At 44.0% G+C, this 19,401-nt stretch overlaps 1 protein-coding gene across 1 annotated transcript in view; it reads right to left on the reverse strand.

Annotated features, from left to right (window-relative positions):
• Positions 1-19,401, reverse strand: part of SPAG1 (sperm associated antigen 1) — a 52,448-nt gene that overhangs the window by 23,606 nt on the left and 9,441 nt on the right. Inside the window, exons 6-13 of the mRNA XM_070391858.1 lie at positions 18,764-18,873; positions 17,912-18,017; positions 17,298-17,428; positions 15,012-15,118; positions 13,211-13,370; positions 5,630-6,010; positions 5,131-5,230; positions 370-522 (exon numbers count right to left, since the gene is read on the reverse strand). Of these exons, the coding sequence (XP_070247959.1) occupies positions 370-522; positions 5,131-5,230; positions 5,630-6,010; positions 13,211-13,370; positions 15,012-15,118; positions 17,298-17,428; positions 17,912-18,017; positions 18,764-18,873 (1,248 nt within the window). The remainder of the gene's footprint in view (positions 1-369; positions 523-5,130; positions 5,231-5,629; positions 6,011-13,210; positions 13,371-15,011; positions 15,119-17,297; positions 17,429-17,911; positions 18,018-18,763; positions 18,874-19,401) is intronic.

Consider the following 19,401-nt stretch of genomic DNA (forward strand, 5'->3'; position numbering starts at 1 on the left):
CATACCCAGGTTTCAGGGTCAATCCCCAGGTCGGTCGAGGTGCATGTGGGAGGCAACCTATCAATGTTTCTCTCTCACATCGGTCGTTTCTCTTTCTCTCGCTCTCTCTCTTCCTCTCTCTAAAATTAATTTTTAAAATTGCAAAAAAAAAATAGTTTCAAGGTATTCGAGGACAACTCAATGTATTATGGGATACTTAGAAATTAAGTTGGAAAGAGAACCATTTGGTTTGGATGGAGGGAAAGGCAGCAATCACTCATGTAAAGTCAGTCACTGAGAACACTCGTACGCTTTGACACCATTCTTGAAGGAGGGAAAGAAAAAGAATCTCATTCCATCATAAAACATCTAACCCTCAGATCACGTTACCTGTTAATACTGTCACTGGCTATCTGGATTCCGCAGTCTATTTGCAACACCGTTTTGTAATCCACATAAGCTTTCTGATACTTCTCTAAAGTTTCATAGGCCATTGCTCGTCGAAGAAGAGGTTTAACGGAGAATGGATGAAGTTCCAGAGCCCTAAAGACGACAAAAATATTACATGTCATTTGTTCTGAAAGTTACTCTTTAACTTACACTAACTGAATGTACCCTGCAGCACTGGACTCAAATACACACCTACCTGGCATTTCATCTTCAGGACCTGGCAACATGCCAGAAAGGCAAACCCTGAGTAGCAGAGCAATCAAATCTGTGGTTACTTCCTTTCTTTTAAACCAGGACCAAAGCCCTTTGGCAATCATTTGCTCTTCCCCCACTGAAACCGAGCTCCCCGGCAGCAGGCAGTGCGCCTCACCCGCCTCTGCACCTCTTTCTACGTCCTCCCCTGCCCTTACCCCACTATACCCTCACCCCTAACACACCCTCCCCCTCCCCTACAACCTAATAGAGCCCATCATGGCACCAGGCACAGAGTAGGCTTTCAACAGATTGTTGTTGAAGGATTAAAAGGGAACTGTTTATTTGCACCTATGTATTTAATGAGGCACCTTAGCACAGAACCACAAAAACTTGCATTGCTGTTTGAAAATTAGCTCTCCAAAACTTAATACAGTTTTTTATTATTCACCTGCTTCTAAAGAGCCTCAAAAATAGACCAGAGGTCATCAAGAAGGCATACAATGACTTCCTTTTTTAATATATTTTTATTGATTTCAGAGAGGAAAGGAAAAGGAGAGAGTTAGAAACATCAATGATGAGAGAGAATCATTGACCGGCTATCTACTGCACGCCCCCCATTGGGGATCAAGCCTGAAACCCAGGCATGTGCCCCGACTCAGAACTGAATCTTGACCTTCCGGTTCATAGGTTGATGCTCAACCACCAAGCTGCACCAGCCAGGCATACAAGGACTTCTTTAAGCCGTGAATTTTAATCTTGGACTACTCTATGAAGTATTTTCAGTATCACTAGAGATGTATTTCAAGGTTATGTTCATTGGTTTTGTTTGAAGTAACTGTGTAAAGCTACTACTTCACTACTTAAAGTAGTTCATTATATTCTGAAATAGAACATACCATCAAGATTGTATTGCCCGTCTGGTATGACTCAGTGTTTGAGAATGGACTAATGAACCAGGAGTTCACAGTTCAATTCTCCGTCAAGGCACATGCCCAGATTGCGGGCTTGATCCCCAGTAGGAGGTGTGCAGGAGGCAGCCAGTCAATGATTCTCTCTCATTATTGATGCTTCTATCTTTCTCTCCCTCTCCCTTCCTTTCTGAAATAAAAATATATTAAAACAACAACAACAACAACATGCCCTAACCGGTTTGGCTCAGTGGATAGAGCATCGGCCTGTGCCCTGAAAGGTCCCACGTTCAATTCCGGCCAAGGGCATGTACCTTGGTTGTGGGCACATCCCCAGTAGGGGGTGTGCAGGAGGCAGCTGATCGATGTTTCTCTCTCATCGATGTTTCTGAACTCTCTGTCCCTCTCCCTTCCTCTCTGTAAAACATCAATAAAATATATACAACAACAACAAAAAGAGTTTGAGAACCAATGCTCTGGAGTAAAACCACCCAATGCCCCTTATGCTGGAGGTCAGTACTGACCAACCGAGCTGGATTCCTAGGCCCAGAAGACAATGTTTTAAGGACACCTTACCTAAGCTCCACCCACCTCCTTCCCCAGCAGGCCGGCTGTCCCTTCAGACAAACCTCCATTCTAGCCTCCCTGGACACCATGGCTGGAGTCCCATCTTTCACCTCCTCCTGGGTCTACAATGAAACACAAGTTTTAACAAGAAAATGCCTGCCACCTTAAACAATCTCACTTAAGGACAACGTGAGCCCACTGTCTGACAGTAGCCTTGTCTGTACAGGTACTGGGTTTTTAAAGAAAAGAGTCCTAGATTTCACTCACTGTAGGGAATACCTAAGACAAGTCTGAAGGGTAATGCATTAGCAACAGACACCTAAGTGGAAAGGGTTGAAGGGAAACAATGTTTTTGACACCCCAAAAACCTGTGGTTCTGAGCTCAGCCGGAGTGGCTCAGTTGACTGAGCATTGTCCTGTGAAAGGCTGCCACTTTGATTCCTGGTCAGGGCACATACCTGGGTTACAGGTTTAATCGTTCAGGACACGTACTGAAGGCAATAGATCAATGTGTGTGTGTGTCTCTCTCCCTTTCTTCCTCTCTCTAAGCATGTCCTCAGGGGAAGAAGAAAAAAAAAGCCTGGTCGGTGTCACTCAGTGGTTGAGCGTCTATCCATGAACCAGGAGGTCACGGTTTGATTCCTGGTCAGGGCACATGGCCAGGTTTCAGCTTGATCCCCAGTGGGGGGCATGTAGGAGGCAGCTGAATTGATGATTCTCTCTCATTATTGATGTTTCTATCTCTCTCTCAAATCAATAAAACCATATTTTTATAAAAGCTGGCTATTAAGAAACAAAAGAATTAGAAATGAACCTTTGATCTTTCCCTTCTTTCCTGCCCAAGAGATTCAGATAGAAAAAACTGCTCCAGGGAAGAAATCTTGCCCATACTCACCTTGGCCTAATTTGAATGAAGTATGGTCGGCAGAAAGGCCTCTGTTTACTAGATCCCCCCGCCATCTCATTGTTTCTGGGTTGTCTAGCAAATCTTTACCTGCCATGTGTGTTTCCCTCCTTTCTTTGTCAAAAATTACATATATACCAAATTTTACCTCACTGTGTCTTTGGAATTTTCATGCATATGTGAATTCCCCAAGCACATGTATTAAAATTTGATTTTCTCCTATTGATATTCCTCTGTTACTTTGATTATGAGCCCAGCTAGAACTTAGACAGTGGAAGGAAAAGTATTATTATTATTTTAGCCCTCTCACAGGTTCTTGGCTGCAAATCGCAGTGCGCCTGATGTTCTGCAAATTCACGTGGTCTTGTTGGTTAGTTATGGGCAGTGGTAAATGTTTAACATCCGGCTCTCCTGGAGGAAAAAAGCCCAGGTTTATGGCATTTGCCAATTTTCATGGTATTAGTACTGCACCATGGCAGACTTCGAGCTACCCACTTGACTTCGACCAATTCACAAATTCCTGAAAATGCAACAACAATTAGCTAATGTGAACTAGCACAATAGTGGATGAGGTCTAAAGTCAGGCCAGAATGAATATAAATTTTATTTATTTAAAATTTGAATGTAAAATTGGCAAAAAAATCCAAGCACCAAGACCTTTAAAAAAAAAAAATCCTCACCTGTGGACATGCTTAGAGAGAGGAAGGGAGAGAGAGAGAGAGAAAGAGAGAAACATCGATTGATTGCCTTCCATACACACCATGACCAGGGATGGAACGAGCAACCTGGGCATATGCCCAACTGGGAACCGGCCCTGGGACCTCTTGGGTCAATGGTCAACCACTGAGCCACACCAGCAAAGACCTTCTTTTTAAACTGTAGACATAGCCCTGGCCAGCTGGCCCAGCTGGTTGGAGCATTGTCTTTACATCAAAAAGTTTAGGGTTCAATTCCCAATCAGGACACATACATAGATTACAGGTTCAATGTTTTTCTCTCACATCAATGTTGCTTTCTCTCCCTTCCTCTCTCTCTCAAATCAATATACATATCCTCAGGTGAGGATAAAAAGAAATGTAGACACAGATACTAACAAGTTTTTACCCATTGCATTAAACTGATACTACCAGTGAAAAAAAAATTAATCGTTCACCTTATAATCAGGGTGTCCACTTAAGTTACTGTCCAAACGGGGGCTTCTGAGAGCAAAAGGAGGTGATATGAATCATTATACCAGACGAAAGGAGTAATCCAGGAATGGTAAGGTCAACCCAGGACATATGACTTCTTATTTTCTAGATTCACTAATAATAGCTTCTTTCCAAAAGGCTCCTGAGGAAGGCTTACTACTTAATGGTAAAAGAAAACCATACTTTTTATTCATGAAAGTGTGTTTCCTCTATTTCAGCATGTAACTGGCAGGGCACCATGGTGACTACTGTGCTTGGGGGATACAAAGCTGAATAAGACATGGCTCCTGACCGCACAGAGCTTGCAATCCAAAGCCAGGGAGGACACAACCACCTGCAGGCGAGAGAGTGACAGTGCAAGCCTCCAGACGTGAAGATGACCAGGGAGGCTGAAGGCGACCAGGCACGCGGGGGGGGGGGGGGGGGGGGGGGGGGGGGGGGGGGGCAGCTGAGCAGAACTTTCAGAAGCAAAGGTGTGCAGAGCCCACTGAAGACAGTGGGCGGAAGGGGAGCAGAAGGCTTGTCTGGGGAGCATTTTAGAACTATCGGGGGAGAGCGTGCTGAGCTAGGGAACACCTGTTTGAAACAGTGTGAGCAAGACTGTTTCCGGAAAAGTTCTGATGCCACGGTGGACTGCAGGAGGCAGGGAAGGTCGGGGGAAGTTTTCTCCGGCAGGCCAGGCCTGGCATGAAAAGAGCACGGGAGCTGGCAGCAGTGGAGATTTGAAAAGTGTGCACAACCTTCTATGACGGTCTCCCTATAGTACAGGACCTATAGGCTAAAGAGAATTTATGGTTTTTATGTACCAATCAGTTAACATACCTTACAACTTCTTAAGAAATGAGTCATGCAGAAAACTCAGAAGGGCGGTAATGACCGCATCCACCACCTCGAAACGATTTAACAACGCGGGACAAACCGGAAAACGGCCGTTTACCTGTTACAGTCGTCAATGCAGCCACTGCAGTTTCCTTCCTTGAGGTGACACGCTGCTCTATTTGAATATAGGACACTTAGATCGTCCGCGCTTCCACTTCCTAAAATCACATTGAAGTAAACACAGTGAAAATCCATGAGCAAGCTCCACTCCTCCGGAATGACACCCCGGCGGGCGACAGAGGTCCCCGGCGGCACCGCAGCGCTGGAGACTGCTGATCGCGCAGAGCTCGGGGGAGCCGCGCGCCCGCCCGCAGTGGCCCCGGGGCTGGGGGCAGCGCGCGCGGGGACCCTCGGCGGGGCGCACACTGCGCATCCCCAGGTGCAGCCCGCTCCCCGGGGTCCAGCCACGCACCGCCCTCGGCCACCGGGGAGGAAGGCAGAAAGGCCAGCGCTCGCCACTCGCGAGGTGCCGGCGCCTCTCCCCTCCAGGGCCCGTGACGCTCAGCCCGGGGGGCCGGGGAACCCCGCGGGCGGGCGGGCGGGCGCCGCTCACCTACCTGCGGGCTCCAGCTGCGCGATCGCCGCCGAGTACTTGAGCGCCGCCTCGGCGAACTGTCCGGTTTGGAACAGCTCGTTGCCCTGGCTCTTCAGGCCCGAGGGGCCGGCGGGGCCGGCGGGGGCGGGCGGCGGGGCGCCGGGTGCCGGGGACGCGTCGGCCGCCACCGGGTCCCGGGCGCCTTTGCCGCCGCCCGGGTGCCCGTTGGCGCGGCCGGCGGGGGCCGGGGCCCTCGGGCGGCCCCGCTGGTCGGCGCCGGGCCCCGGCGTGCGACCCCGCCGCGGCGCGCCCTTCTCCGGCCGCTTGCCCGCCTCGCCCCGGCCCGTCATCTTCCTCGGGATGTTGCCCATGGCGCGCGCGGCGGCCGCGGGCTCGGCGGCCTCTGTGGGAAGTGGATGCGGGAAGTGAGTGTTTGCATCATCAGGAGAAACTACCGCGGCCGCGGGGGTGCCGGGCGCCGGGCCGCGGGCGGGCGGGGCGGGGAAGCCGGGCGCCGCCCTCTCTCGGGCGGAGTCCCGCGGCCCCCGCACCTCCAGGCCGGTCGGCCCGCCCGCCCGCGCCCGAGCCCCCGGGGCTCTCCGGGCTGTGGACGGCAGCCAAGCCCGTATGTAACTCTTATTTAACTCTTTAAACACGAAAGGGCTTCTGATTTGCAAACGGGCATTTCAGAGTCATTCCCTTCATCAGAGCCCACAGGCAAAGGTAGATCTTACAAAACAGGCGCTTTTCTTCCAGGTACGATTTTAGAGCGAATGCAGTTACTAAAAGTTGAATACAATAATTGCACACAAGGCTAGGGTACCTTCCCTATGCTGAAGAACTAGGAGATAAAGACCACTTGACAGAAAAATAAAGCCCAAGGGATTTGTAAATCACTTTAAAGCGAACGTAGCAAAGAAATCACATCAAATAAGCACCTTGATTTTAAAGTGAGTCTTTAAAAGACGGTAAGTTTTGGGCCCTGGCGGGGTAGCCCAGTTGGTGAGAGGTGGATTCCACCCCGTCAGGGCACATACAATGAACGCATGAATAGCTGGAACAGATTCATGTCCTCTCTCTTCCCCTCTCTAAAATCAATCAACAATTTGTTTTTAAAAAAGAGAGTTTTCCATTACAATGATTTAAAAAAAAATCGTATAATAGTGCTAAACCCTAGATTGGACCCAGTCATGTTATAGAATAGTAAGAAACTAGGAAAATTCCAAAATAGGGGAACTGAGACAGAGAGTTAAACAGCAGTTTGCAGCAGCCTAGTAAACCCTATTTTCCCTAAACCAAGGACGCTTAAGAGTAAATGGTTTGCGCCAGGCAGGCGTGGCTCAGTGGTTGAGGGTCAACCCATGAACCAGGAGGTCAAGGTCCGATTCCCCATCAGGGCACGTGCCTGGGTTGCAGCCTCGATCCCCAGTGTGGGGTGCGCAGGAGGCAGCTGATCAGTGATTCTCTCTTATCCTTGATATTTCTATCTCTCCCTCACCCTTCCTCTCTGAAAGCAATAAAAATATTTTAAAATGAAATAAAATAAAACCCCTGACAATGAAGATGCCAGTGCTCTCTCCCAGGGAGCATGCCCCTGCCATTCCCTTCCCCTTCCGCTCCCCCCCACCACCTCCCGCATGTATGCACATATCCCCTAACCTCTAAGGGACTCCTTGAGACTAGCAACCAGGGGGGCAATGGGCAGCAGCAGCTGGTCTGGGGCTCACCCCCTGAACCTGTCTCCAAGGCTCCCCTTTCCTCTGACTTCCCAGCGAGCTAAGGCGGCCCAGCGTAAGCTCTCCTGTTGCTGCTTCTATGCCCTTCTTTGTTTCACACTCCTAAGTATATTTTTGCTGAGGTCAATACACTCTTGCTTGCTTTTCTGCACTTCGTCTCTTGATTGAAATCTTTCCCTCAAGAAGGCAAGAACCGAGGTCTCTCCCTCTCCCCGGTAACAGTAGGATTATGAAAGCAAGGCTCCTATCTGTAGCTGATATCTGCTGCTGAAGTCCCCACCCAGACAGAACAGAAACGGATGGGAGCACAGGTCAGTGTCAGCAGTAACAATGGACAGCTTAGTATGACTGTCCATTCCCTGGTATGCTATCCTCCCATGTCTGACCAATACTATTACTAAATAGCTGCAGTTTATTTAGAACTTTATATGGGCCAAGGCCTTCACATACATTATCATTAATTTTCAGACCAAGTAATATCATCCCCGCTTTACAAATAAGAGACACAAGAAAGTAGCTAAGGCATCTGCTCAAGCACAGAGAGCGAAAAGTCCCAGCGTAACTGGGATTCAAATGAACTGAACTGAATGCCCTGCCGTACCTCTTTCCTTAAGATGGAATGTCCCTGAACAACCTGGCCAGCCTCTGTGAAGGTAAACAGAGGCCAGAACACGAAAGTCCTGTGAGTCCTGTTAGGTACCGCACTGCCTGTAGGACATTCCAGAAGACTTGCTCAGGAGGTGACTCCGAATGTGGACCAGAGGAGTGGCCTTATCTAGAGACATCGACTTGGGAGTTGCTGGCATATAAAGAATCACTGAAGTCTGAATGTGGACTGAGTCATTCAGATCAATTCTTAAAAGATGGTCACAGGAAAAATCTACAATGGAGATGGAGGAGTGCCTGAAAATGAGAAAAAAAAAAAAAAAGCCAGGAGGGCATACCAAGAAGAATGAGTATTTCAAGGAGAAAGGAGTCAGCAGTAAATCTCCAAGGAAGTAATGGCCAACAGTGTCATTTGCACAAGGACTTAAGAGAACCAATAGAACTAAAGACCACCAGGATTTCAGTAGCCTTAGAGGGTAGTTTGGGTAATTGGTAGATGCAAAAATCCTCAACAAAATCCAAGCAAACCAAATCCAATAGCATATTAAAAGGATTATATGCCACCATCAGTGGGATTTATCTCAGGAATAGAAGAGCAGTTCAACAGTAGAAATTAATTAAGTGGAAAGATATTTCTTTTTAAAAAAACATCCTTTGTTGTTGTTCTTAATCCTCACTCAAGGATATTTTCCATTGACTTTTTTTAAAGAGAGTGAAAGGGAGGGGGACAGAGAGAAACAGCAATGTAAGAGAGACACATCGATTGGAACAGGCCGGGGACTGAGCCTGTAATCGAGGTACATGCCCTTAACCACAATTGAACCCAAGACCCTTCAATCCATGGGCCAATGCTCAAGTCACTGAGCCAAACTGGCTAGGGGGGAAAGATATTTATTTTCTTTCTTTAAAAATATATTTTTATTGATCTCAGAGAGGAAGGGAGAGGGAGAAAGAGATAGAAACACCAATGATAAGAGAGAATAATTGATTGGCTGCCTCCTGCTCGCCCCTACTGGGGATTGAGCTCGCAACCCAGCCATGTGCCCTTGACCAGAATCAAACCCGGGACCCTTCAGTCCACAGGCTGACATTCTATCCACTGAGCCAAACCAGCTAGGGCTGGTAAGATATTTCTTGATCATAGATAGGGAGATTTCATGTTGTTAAGATATCAATACTAGCCAAAGTGAACTACAGATTCAACATAATCCCTATCAAAATTCCATAGACATTTTTGCAGAAATAGAAAAACTGATCTTCAATTTAATATGGAATTCCAAAGTAGCCAAAATAATCTTGAAAAAGAACAAAATCAAAGGACTCATACTTCTTTTTCTAAAAAATATGTTTCTATTGGTTTTTAGAGAGAGGAAGGGAGAGGGATAGAGAGAGAGAAACATCGATGAGAGAGAGAGGAACATCATCGATTGGCTGCCTCCTACTGGGAGTCAAGCCTGCAACCCAGGCATGTGCCCTGACCAGGAATAGAACCAGTGACCTCTTGCTTCCTGGGTCAACCGCTGAGGCACACCAAGCCAGGCAGAACTCATACTTCTGATTTCAAAACTTACTAAAAGCTTCAGTAATCAAAACATTGGTACTGCCCTGGCCAGTATTTCTCAGTGGTTAGAGCATCAGCCTGGGCCCAGAAGGGTTGCAGATTCCATCCCTGGTGAGTGAGGGAGGCAATCAATGGGTCTCTTTCACATCGATGTGTTATTTTTTCTCTCTCTCCTCCCCGTTCCATCCCTCCCTGCCACTCTCTATAAAAAAAAAAATCACTGGAAAAAAATATCATTGGGTGAGGATTAACAACAAAAACAATCCAGAGTGGTACTAGCATAAAGATAGACATATAGACCAATGGAATAGAACTGAGGGTCCAGTAATAAGCCCATACATCTATGGCCAATTGACTTTTGACAAAAGTGTCGAGAATAGTCTCTAAAAAGTGATGTTGGGAAAACTGAATTTCCACATGTTAAAAAAAAAGCTAAGGTTAAGTTGGACTTCTCCCTACCACAATTAATCAAAATAAATCAATGTCCAAAATATGAGCTAAATCATAAAACTCTTAGAAAAAAAAACATAGGGATAAATCTACATGACCTTGGATTTAACAATGATTTTATATATGATACGAAAGGCTCAAGCACAAAAGAAAAAGATATTGGACTTCATCAAAATGTAAAACTTTTGTGCAGCAAAAGATGTAATCGAGAAAGTAAAAAGAACACCCACTGGATGGAAGAAATAACATGCAAATTATTATCTGATAAGGGTCTACTATCTAAATATGTAAAGACTTATCATCTATATATATATACAAGCCTAAGCAACCATTACCATCGAATGATCAGAATGACCGGTCCACCAGTCACTATGATGCGCACTGACCACAAGGGGGCAGACACTCAACACAGGAGCTGCCCCCTGGTGGTCAGTGCGCTCCCATAGTCAACCTCCCACAGCCAGTCAACCTCTCCCCGCCCCTCCCCCATCCCTCTGGCCCTGTCCCTAGGCCCCGGCAGCAGCTGGCAGGCCCTGGCGGGCTTGGCCACAATAGGCCCTGATTGCTAGCCAGGCCTAGGGATCCCACCCATGCACAGATTTCGTGCACTGGGCCTCTAGTGCAACAATAAAAAGGCAAGTAATCTAACTGTAAAATGGCAAAAGGACTTGAATAACATTTATCTAAAAAGATATACAAATGGCTTATGAACACATGAAAAAGTGGTTAACACAATAAGTTATTAGAGAAATGCAAATTGAAACCATGAGGAATTACCACTTTGCATTAGCAAGTGTTTGCAAGAATGTAGAGAAACTGGAATCCTCAGACATGGCCACTGGGAATATAAAATGCTATAGCCACTTTTGGAAAAACAGTCTGGCAGTTCCTCAAGAAGTTAAACGTAGAGTTACAATATAACTCAAGCATTTCATTCCGATACCCAAGAAAATCAAAAAACATGTCCACACACATAAACCTGAATATTCATAGCAGCATTATTAATAGCCAAAAAGTGGAAGCAACCCAAGTGTCCACCACCTGATGAATGGATAAAGAAAATGTGGTATTATCTATGGTGGGCAGTTGGACAGGAGGAGGGCAAGGACCATGGGCCAGGGCAGAAGGTCACCAGGGCAGAGAGCCCCAGGTGCCTGGCAACGGACAATCAATGGTAGGGTGGGACCTCGCCCACCCGCATGGTGACTTTCCTCCCCTAGTGTACCAATGGTTTGGAACCCCTGACCTTTCCCCCCTACAGATAACATCTAGGCCTCAGTTGTATTTCAGCTCCAGGCCCAGAGAAGCAACAAAACCAGCTGCATAGAATAAAGACCCCCTGCCCTGGCGCCACAATCAATCAGTGGAGACCACAACCCTGAAGGACACACCTGGAAAGCTGCTGACTATTCTATTCAAACCTTCCCCTGGGACCTGCCCTAAAGGCTCCACCTTAAAACCCTTGGGAAGGAGGACCCAGTGCGCTCTCCCTCCAGAGAGCACACAGGTGCCTTCCCTTTTCCTTCCTCCTCCCTGCCCCAGGCTCCAGGGGCCCTTCCTTTGCCTCCATAACTTGCCTTCCTAAGCCCATCTCTTCTAGGAATTACTTTCTCTACCTCTGTGACTTAACAAAATAAATGTTCTCAAATAAATGTTCTCTTGGCTCTGAATTCTTTTCTAGCCAGAACCCAAGTACCGAGGCTGCTGAACTCAGGCTGGTCTGACCCCCCTGGTCAGACACCCGCTGCTGTTCCCGCCGCCTGCCACATAATGACTAACAATTCTTTCTTGGAATGTGGTGGAATGGGAAACCACCCGCAAAGATTCCAACTCGATAATCTCCTCCGGACTTTAACATTATTTTCCAAATAGTGACTTGAATTTCTCCTGTCTTGTCCAAGGCTCCAAGATCTCTTTTTACAAGCCACCTAACAATAAAACTTGGTAGAAGTAAGCATAAAATAGTTCCAATCATTTTATTTCGTTTTGAAAGGATGACTTTCAAATGGCTTCCAACTTTTTATTCCACCTAATCTTTTTCTTTAAATATACTTTTATTGATTTCAGAGAAGAATGAAGGGGGAAAGAGACATCAATGATGAGAGAGAGTCATTAATCAGCTGCCTCCTGCACGCCCCCTACTGGAGATCGAGCCCAAACCTGGGCATATGCCCTGTCCAGAATCCAACCCAGGGACCCTTCAGTCCACAGGCTGACGGTCTAGCCACTGAGCCAAACCGGCTAGGACTGTTCCACTTAATCTTGAGTTGCTTTCCTGATAAAAGGGAACTAACTGGTCTTAAAATTTATATTCTTCTTATCAAGAAACTTTTGCTTTCTGAATCTTACATATTTTTATGTATTCCATAATCTACAAAATAATTTGGGGCCATGAATGACAAAATCAGAAATGATTCCTGGTCAGGGCACATGCCCAGGTTTCAGGTTTGATCCCCAGTAGGGGACGTGCAGGAGGCAGCCAAATGACGATTCTCTCTCATTATTGATGTTTCTATCTCTCCCTCTTCTTGACCCTCTCTTTTACAAATTAATAAAAATATATGTATTTTTAAAAAGATGATAGCCTAGCCAGTGTGGCTCAGTGGTTGAACATCGACCTACGAACCAGGAGATCACGGCTCAATTCCCAGTCAGGGCACATGGCCTGGTTGTAGGCTTGATCCCCAGAAGAGGGCAGCCGATCAATGATTCTTTCTCATCATTGATGTTTCTATCTCTCTCTCCCTCTCCCTTCCTCTCTGAAATCAATTTAAAAAAAAGATAATCAGGAATTAAATTGAGCATTAGAAAACAGTGTCAGGTTAAGAAGAAAAATGAGTTTGGAGATTATATTAAGAAAAAGATGAGCCCTAGTCAGTTTGGCTCAGTGGATAGAGCATCGGCCTGGGGACTGAAGTGTCCCAGGCTCAATTCTGGCCAAGGGCACATGCCCGGGTTTCGAGCTCAATCCCCAATGGGGGGGCATGCAGAAGGCAGCCAATCAATGATTCTCTCTCATCATTGCTATTTCTACCTCTCTCTCCCTCACTGTTCCTCTCTGAAATCAATTTTTAAAAAATATATATAAAAAAATAAATAAAGGAAAAAGAAAAACGAGCTATATTAAGAAAAAGATTAAGGAAAAACCTGCTTGTGGATTTACAAGGTAAAGCTATAAAAAGTTTGATAGGCTAACTCATCATATAAAAAAGTAGTATCTTACATAACCAAAAGAGAAAAAATGTTTTACTCTTATCTCTACTGCCATCTTCATGTTTTCTTTCGCTTTCTTTTCCATTTTCATCTTCTGAGTTTTCTACTTCCTGAATAACCATCCTTTTCCCCTTGGTGTGAGTCTTAGATGCGGGCGCAGAATTTTTCAGCTCTCTTTCAACCTCTGACAGGGTTTTCTGCAACATAATCGCCATATTTTAAAAAAAATATGTTTTCCTTTAATAAAAAATAAAACTATTCTTTCAGGCAAGAATATGAAGCTATTAAAAAGGGAACAATGATAATTAACATAAGGTTTTTCATGGTGGTCTGCTGTTTTTCTTTTTCAAACAACTTTGTTGCTTTGTCTGATTATAGACATACATGGTTGTTGTAAGAAACCTAAAGCATTAACAAGTATAAAAAAGGCAGAAAAAATTATCTGCCACTTAGGTAACACTTGGTATTCTGATGATCATCTTCCTAGATATGTTCACGTGCATATATATTAAACATACCGTTAAGAAAAGGAAATACTATGGGGAAAAGATGTGTTCCTAAACTGGGCCTTACAATGAATTCACTGAAATGCTGGCTTGACAAATGCAGCTGATGCTCTAGGCCCGGGGTCCTCAAACTTTTTAAACAGGGGGCCAGTTCACTGTCCCTCAGACCGTTGGAGGGCCGGACTATAGTTTAAAAAAAAAACTATGAACAAATTCCTATGCACACTGCACATATCTTATTTTGAAGTAAAAAAACAAAACGGGAACAAATACAATATTTGTATTTGCGGACCCCTGCTCTAGGGACTTTAGCTGCCATTCATAGATAGATACCCAGCAGGCATATGAGGAAAACTGGAACTGCTTGTTGGAATACAATGCTCCACGAGCTTCTCATTTCTGAATACATTGTGAGCAGAGAAACTAAACGACGCCAGTCTATCTTTTTAAGGATGTATGCCTTGGAAAATAGAGTATCTCTCCGTGAACTGCCTTGGGAAAGAGAATATTTCTCTCCAGAGGAAAGAGCAGGTTGTTTGCTCTCTGGGAAAAAAGATAATGTCTCCCTCTCACACTAGTTGGGCAGATGTGCTTATGTTCCACGAAACGTGGGGGATGCCTCCGCTGGGACACGAATGCACTGAGTGTGCAGCATCTCCCTGGGCGTTTCTGTGCTACCCCCCATGAGACTTGGGAGCCAGGGGAACCGGCATGGACTTGCAGCTCATCAGCTTGCTATGCTGCAACCAAGTCCTTTGTGTCCCACCCAGGAATCTTGCATATTCCTCTCGGCCACCTTGTTAATTTGCAAGTAGGGAAAAATCTCAGACCCTTCACAGTTCTCAACACTTACTCTACTCTTCAAGGCCTTACCACAGACCCCCCCCCCCCACACACACACACACCCACACACACCTGCCCAGTGCATATCTGAGTCGGTCTGTGTCAGTGACGCATGCTTTCCATGCAAGTTACAGAAAGAAGCACTCTTTTATGGCCATCGAGCTCTTGCCTAAGCCCAGGAAATGTACGCACTGCCCTGCATAATACATTGGAATTGGCTCAAAGAAAACCACTGCCTACAGCACTGCAGGGAAGAAAAAGAAAATTGAGTATTTGTCCTTCAAAAGTAGGTTTACAGTTCTGAACAATTGAAGAGCTTGCTTTCTTCCACTTCAAATTGATGTTAACCCCTTGCGGGTGTCTGGGATGTACCTACTTTTTAAAGCTGTAACCTAGTCCTCAGCATCATGTGTCCAGCAAGACTGATGTCACATGAACACAGAAGCAGCAAACTACGGAATTCTGTGAGGAATCACTTTCTGTACTTACTTTGGCCAACTCGTTATCAGGTTCAGCACCCAGCACTTGACGCAAATCCTCCATCGCGTCCTGGAGCTTGTTCTGATGTTTAAATGTAGTGGCACGGCGCAGAAGAGCTGAAATTTTACTAAAATAAGTTGCTTGTTTTAACATATGGCGTATGGTTAACAATTTTTTGAGTGCAAGGACACAAGTAGCACAGAACGGTTTAGGATGCAATTGTGCAAAGCTTAACGACACCCATTCTCATGTTGTCGCACATACAGAAAATGGTACTGAGGTCAAAAAGAGGCTGCACCAGGCACTTGTCCCCTCCAACCACCTGGCCCTCTGGCAGCCCCAGGCCCTGCCAACTCCTCCAGGGGCTGAGAGATTCCGTGCTGTGCGACATAGTGGAGGCTTCTCGTTAAACAATGTTTGCCTCCTTAGAATCACCACTAGCATTATTTCACCACTCTCTGAAAACTTTGAAAATCATCTATTCAAATTTAGGATATTACTGACCAGCATCTGACTCAGAATATGGGATCATTAGTGAAGTCTTTATAGCAAGTTCTAAAATAATCAGAAGGAGGTATTTCACATGGATAACTGAGAGAATCCTGATGATTAAGTCAGCTAGGTTCAGAAACCAAGTACTTTGGTAATTTGCATCTGCTTTTTAAATATGTTTGAATGTATAATAATTATTAAATCCTGAAAATAAATGCCTTTCTAGTCCCATCATTATCCATTATATACTGAGAGAATTTGTGTAATAAGTCATTATTTTGAAAAGAATCAGGCTTGCCGAAACCGGTTTGGCTCAGTGGATAGAGCATCAGCCTGTGGACTGAAGGGTTGCAGGTTCGATTCCGGTCAAGGGCATGTACCTGGGTTGCGGGCACATCCCCCGTAGGAGATGTGCAGGAGGCAGCTGATCGATGTTTCTCTCTCATCGATGTTTCTAACTCTCTATCTCTCTCCCTTCCTCTCTGTAAAAAATCAATAAAATATTTAAAAAAAAAAAAAAGGAAAGAAAAGAATCAGGCTTAGTAATTCTGAAAAGTGAGAAATTTATATCTACTATATTTTAATGTGCTATTTTCAAGCATAATTTTGACCAATTTGATGTTAGTTTTAAAATGAACCATGGAGCCTGGCTGGAGTGGCTCAGTTAGTTGAGCACTGTCCTGTGCACTGAAAGGTTGTCAGTTCGATTCCCGGTCAGGGCACATACAAGAAACAACCAGTGAATGCATAAATAAGTGGGACAACAAAACAGATGTCTCTCTTTCTCTCTCTTACCCTATATAATAAAAGGGTAATATGCAAATCAACCGAATGGCAGAACAACCGGTTGTTATGACGTGCACTGACCACCCGGGGACAGACGCTCAACACAGGAGCTGCCCCCGGGTGGTCAGTACGCTCTCACAGGGCTCACTGCTGGCGAGCACAGCGCGGTGGTTGTGGGAGCCTCTCCTGCCTCTGTGGCAGTCGGACATCCTCTGAGGGCTCCCAGACTGCGAGAGGGCACAGGCAGGGCTGTGGGACCGCCGCCTCCCCCACCCCACCCCAGTGCACGAATCTCATGCACGGGGCCTCTAATAAATAAATAAATAAATAAATAGGAAGGAAGGAAGGAAGGAAGGAACAAACGAACGAACGGAGGAAGGATGAACTATGGAAATAAAAATATAAATCATTTTGCCCTGGCTGGTGTGGCTCAGTGGATTGAGCATTGTCCCATGCACCAAGAGGTTGCTGGTTTGAATCCCGGTCAGGGCAATCCCGGGTTTGCAAGCTGAATCCCCAGTAGGGGGTGTGCAGGAGGCAGCCGATCAAAGATTCTCTCTCATTATTGATGTTTCTACCTCTCTCTCCCTTTCCCTTTCTCTCTGAAATAAATAAAAATTTAAGAGAGAGAGAGAAGGTTGGTAATGATGAATGCACAACAATACCATTGAAGTGTACACTTAAAAATGATTAAAATGGTCAATTTTATATGTATTTTACAAAATAAAAAAAAAATGGAAAGAAAAAACCCCATAGTTAAATGCAAGCTTGAGATAGTTCTTTAAAGAACACATATATTTTATTGAATCTTCTGAAATTATCGGCTACTTCAATGCAAAATCAGGGACTTAAATTCCAAGTTAAACTTGAAATTAAAAATAACTTTATGAAGGTCATGATTCCATATAGAAATTTGAGTTTATTTGACATATGTTGAGTGTGAACATAATGAGCGTCTACAAAGAGTCTTTAAGGATCCTGCTGTACATTTAAAAGCACCCTCTGCATATGTTTTACCTTTTACGTTTCCAGGCTCTAACTCCAAGACCTTTTCACAATCCTGAAAAGCACTGTTCCAGTTCTGTAGTTTGAGTTCTGCTTGAGCTCGATTGTTATAGGCTGCTACGGTGGGGAGCACGGATATGCTCCTACAAAACAAACGCTCATTGGCAACAAGCAGACCAGTGGTAAATACAAGAAGACAGAGAAACGCAGCGTAAGTCAAAGCAGAGTCGTAGACACAGAGGATGGACTGGTGGTTGCCAGAGAGGAAGGTGTTGGGGGGCTGGGGGAAAAGGTTAGGGCTGTTATAAAAGAGTCATGGGGACGTAAGGCACAGCACAGGGAATATAGGCAATGACATCGAAATAACTATGTAGGGTGTCAGGTGGGTACTGGAAATATTGGGGGGAACACTTTGTAATGTATATGATTGTCTAACCACTATGCTTTATACCTGAAACCAATACAAAATAATACTGAAACAGAAGTGAGTTTATGATAAATACAATATCTTGAGTGAGTCTGACATAGGCCATTTAGTTTATTTATATCCTTTCAATAATTAAATTTAAATGCTACCATTTTTTTAAAAAAAATAGCAAGTTTAAACCACACAAAAATCTGCTCACCTGGTATAATATTTCACAGCCTCTTCATAATCTCCCGACTTGAAAGCTTCATTTCCTTTCTCCTTTTCACGAGTAGCAAGAAAATCCTTTTCCTTCTCAGTCAGACCTAGAAACAAATGGTACCTGCTTTAAGTAAAAGTATAATTTAATAGAATATTTACAGAATGTTAAATCCAAGAATGCTTATTTTAAGAGAAGCTGAAAATTGTAAATAATTAAAAGAAAAGAAATGATTTCCTAAATTTAGTCATGTTTCTTTTCTTTTTTCTAATCATTCACAATTTTTGAGGGTTTACATATTTTATGACTGATTTTGTTTCTCTTTAAAGGTACTATATGCCTATGGACTTCAAATGAAAACAAATAAACTGTTCCATCATTTTGTTTTGAAGCAAAAAGAAAATAAATTTGAGGGATTTGAAGGAAAAAGAGGATTTTTAAAAAAAGAAATGAAAAACAAATTACAGTAAAAAATGGTTTGTATTTTTAAGTCTTACTAAAATTTAAGAAGTATAACTGTTAATCATATAAAATTAAATAAAGGATAGATCTGAATTTGTTAGAAGTGGTCAACTTTAGGAGAAAATGCATAAACTTGTCATGAAAATCTGTAGCATTTAAAGAGAAAGCCTTTGCCCAACTGGTTTGGCTCAGTGGATAAAGCATTGGCCCATGGACTGCAGGGTCACAGGTTCGATTCCAGTCAAGGGCATGTACCGTGGTTGCAAGTTTGATCCCAGTGTGGGAGGCAACCACTTAAAAAAAAGAGAAAATGTCCTCTAGTTTGACAGTTTTTATTATAACTTAAAAAACTTAAAGACTACTAAATTGTTCTTATATTTCCCCAATTACCTGCTGTGTCTAGTCTTGTCTCAATTTTAGACAAATGTGACTTGTTGTTTATTAGAGTTTTTTCTTTGCTATCTTCATCAATTTTTGAACATTCCTTTTCCACATCAAATCTTAAAAGAAAGAATAAAAACAAAAAAGTACAATACAATACATTAAAATATATTAATGATATTCTTGTATTTGCATCACCATGCCTTTAAACACACATTCCAAAAATGCATAATAGCTTATATTACAAGTTTTCTGTATTCTTTCTTATTAACCATGTAATTTAGTGAGAACTTAAACATTAATCAGGTCTAAACTATTTAGATTTTTGTAATTAAAATTGTAACACATTTCTCTCAATTTAATTTTTTTTAACTCTTTATTTTTTTTACAATATACAAAATAAATCAGTCTCTATGCGGCCTCCACTTTCGTTCCTGGGATATCAGAGTTCTCTCCTGCGAGTTTTCCGTTGATTATTCAGGAAGTTTTTCTGTATTTTAGTTGTAATTCCAGTTTGCTCCTGGGAGCATGTCCCCGCAGCATCCACTTACTCTGCCGCCATTTTTAATCTCTCAATTTAAAATTTTTGTTCTTTTTTATTTTGAATAGGTATAAGGATTATATTATTTATTTGTGGTTGCTCTCAT

The sequence above is a fragment of the Myotis yumanensis genome, unplaced genomic scaffold (genome assembly GCF_028538775.1).
Source record: "Myotis yumanensis isolate MYYU_CA2020_CCGP unplaced genomic scaffold, mMyoYum1.0.hap1 SCAF_15, whole genome shotgun sequence".
Lineage (NCBI taxonomy): Eukaryota > Metazoa > Chordata > Mammalia > Chiroptera > Vespertilionidae > Myotis > Myotis yumanensis.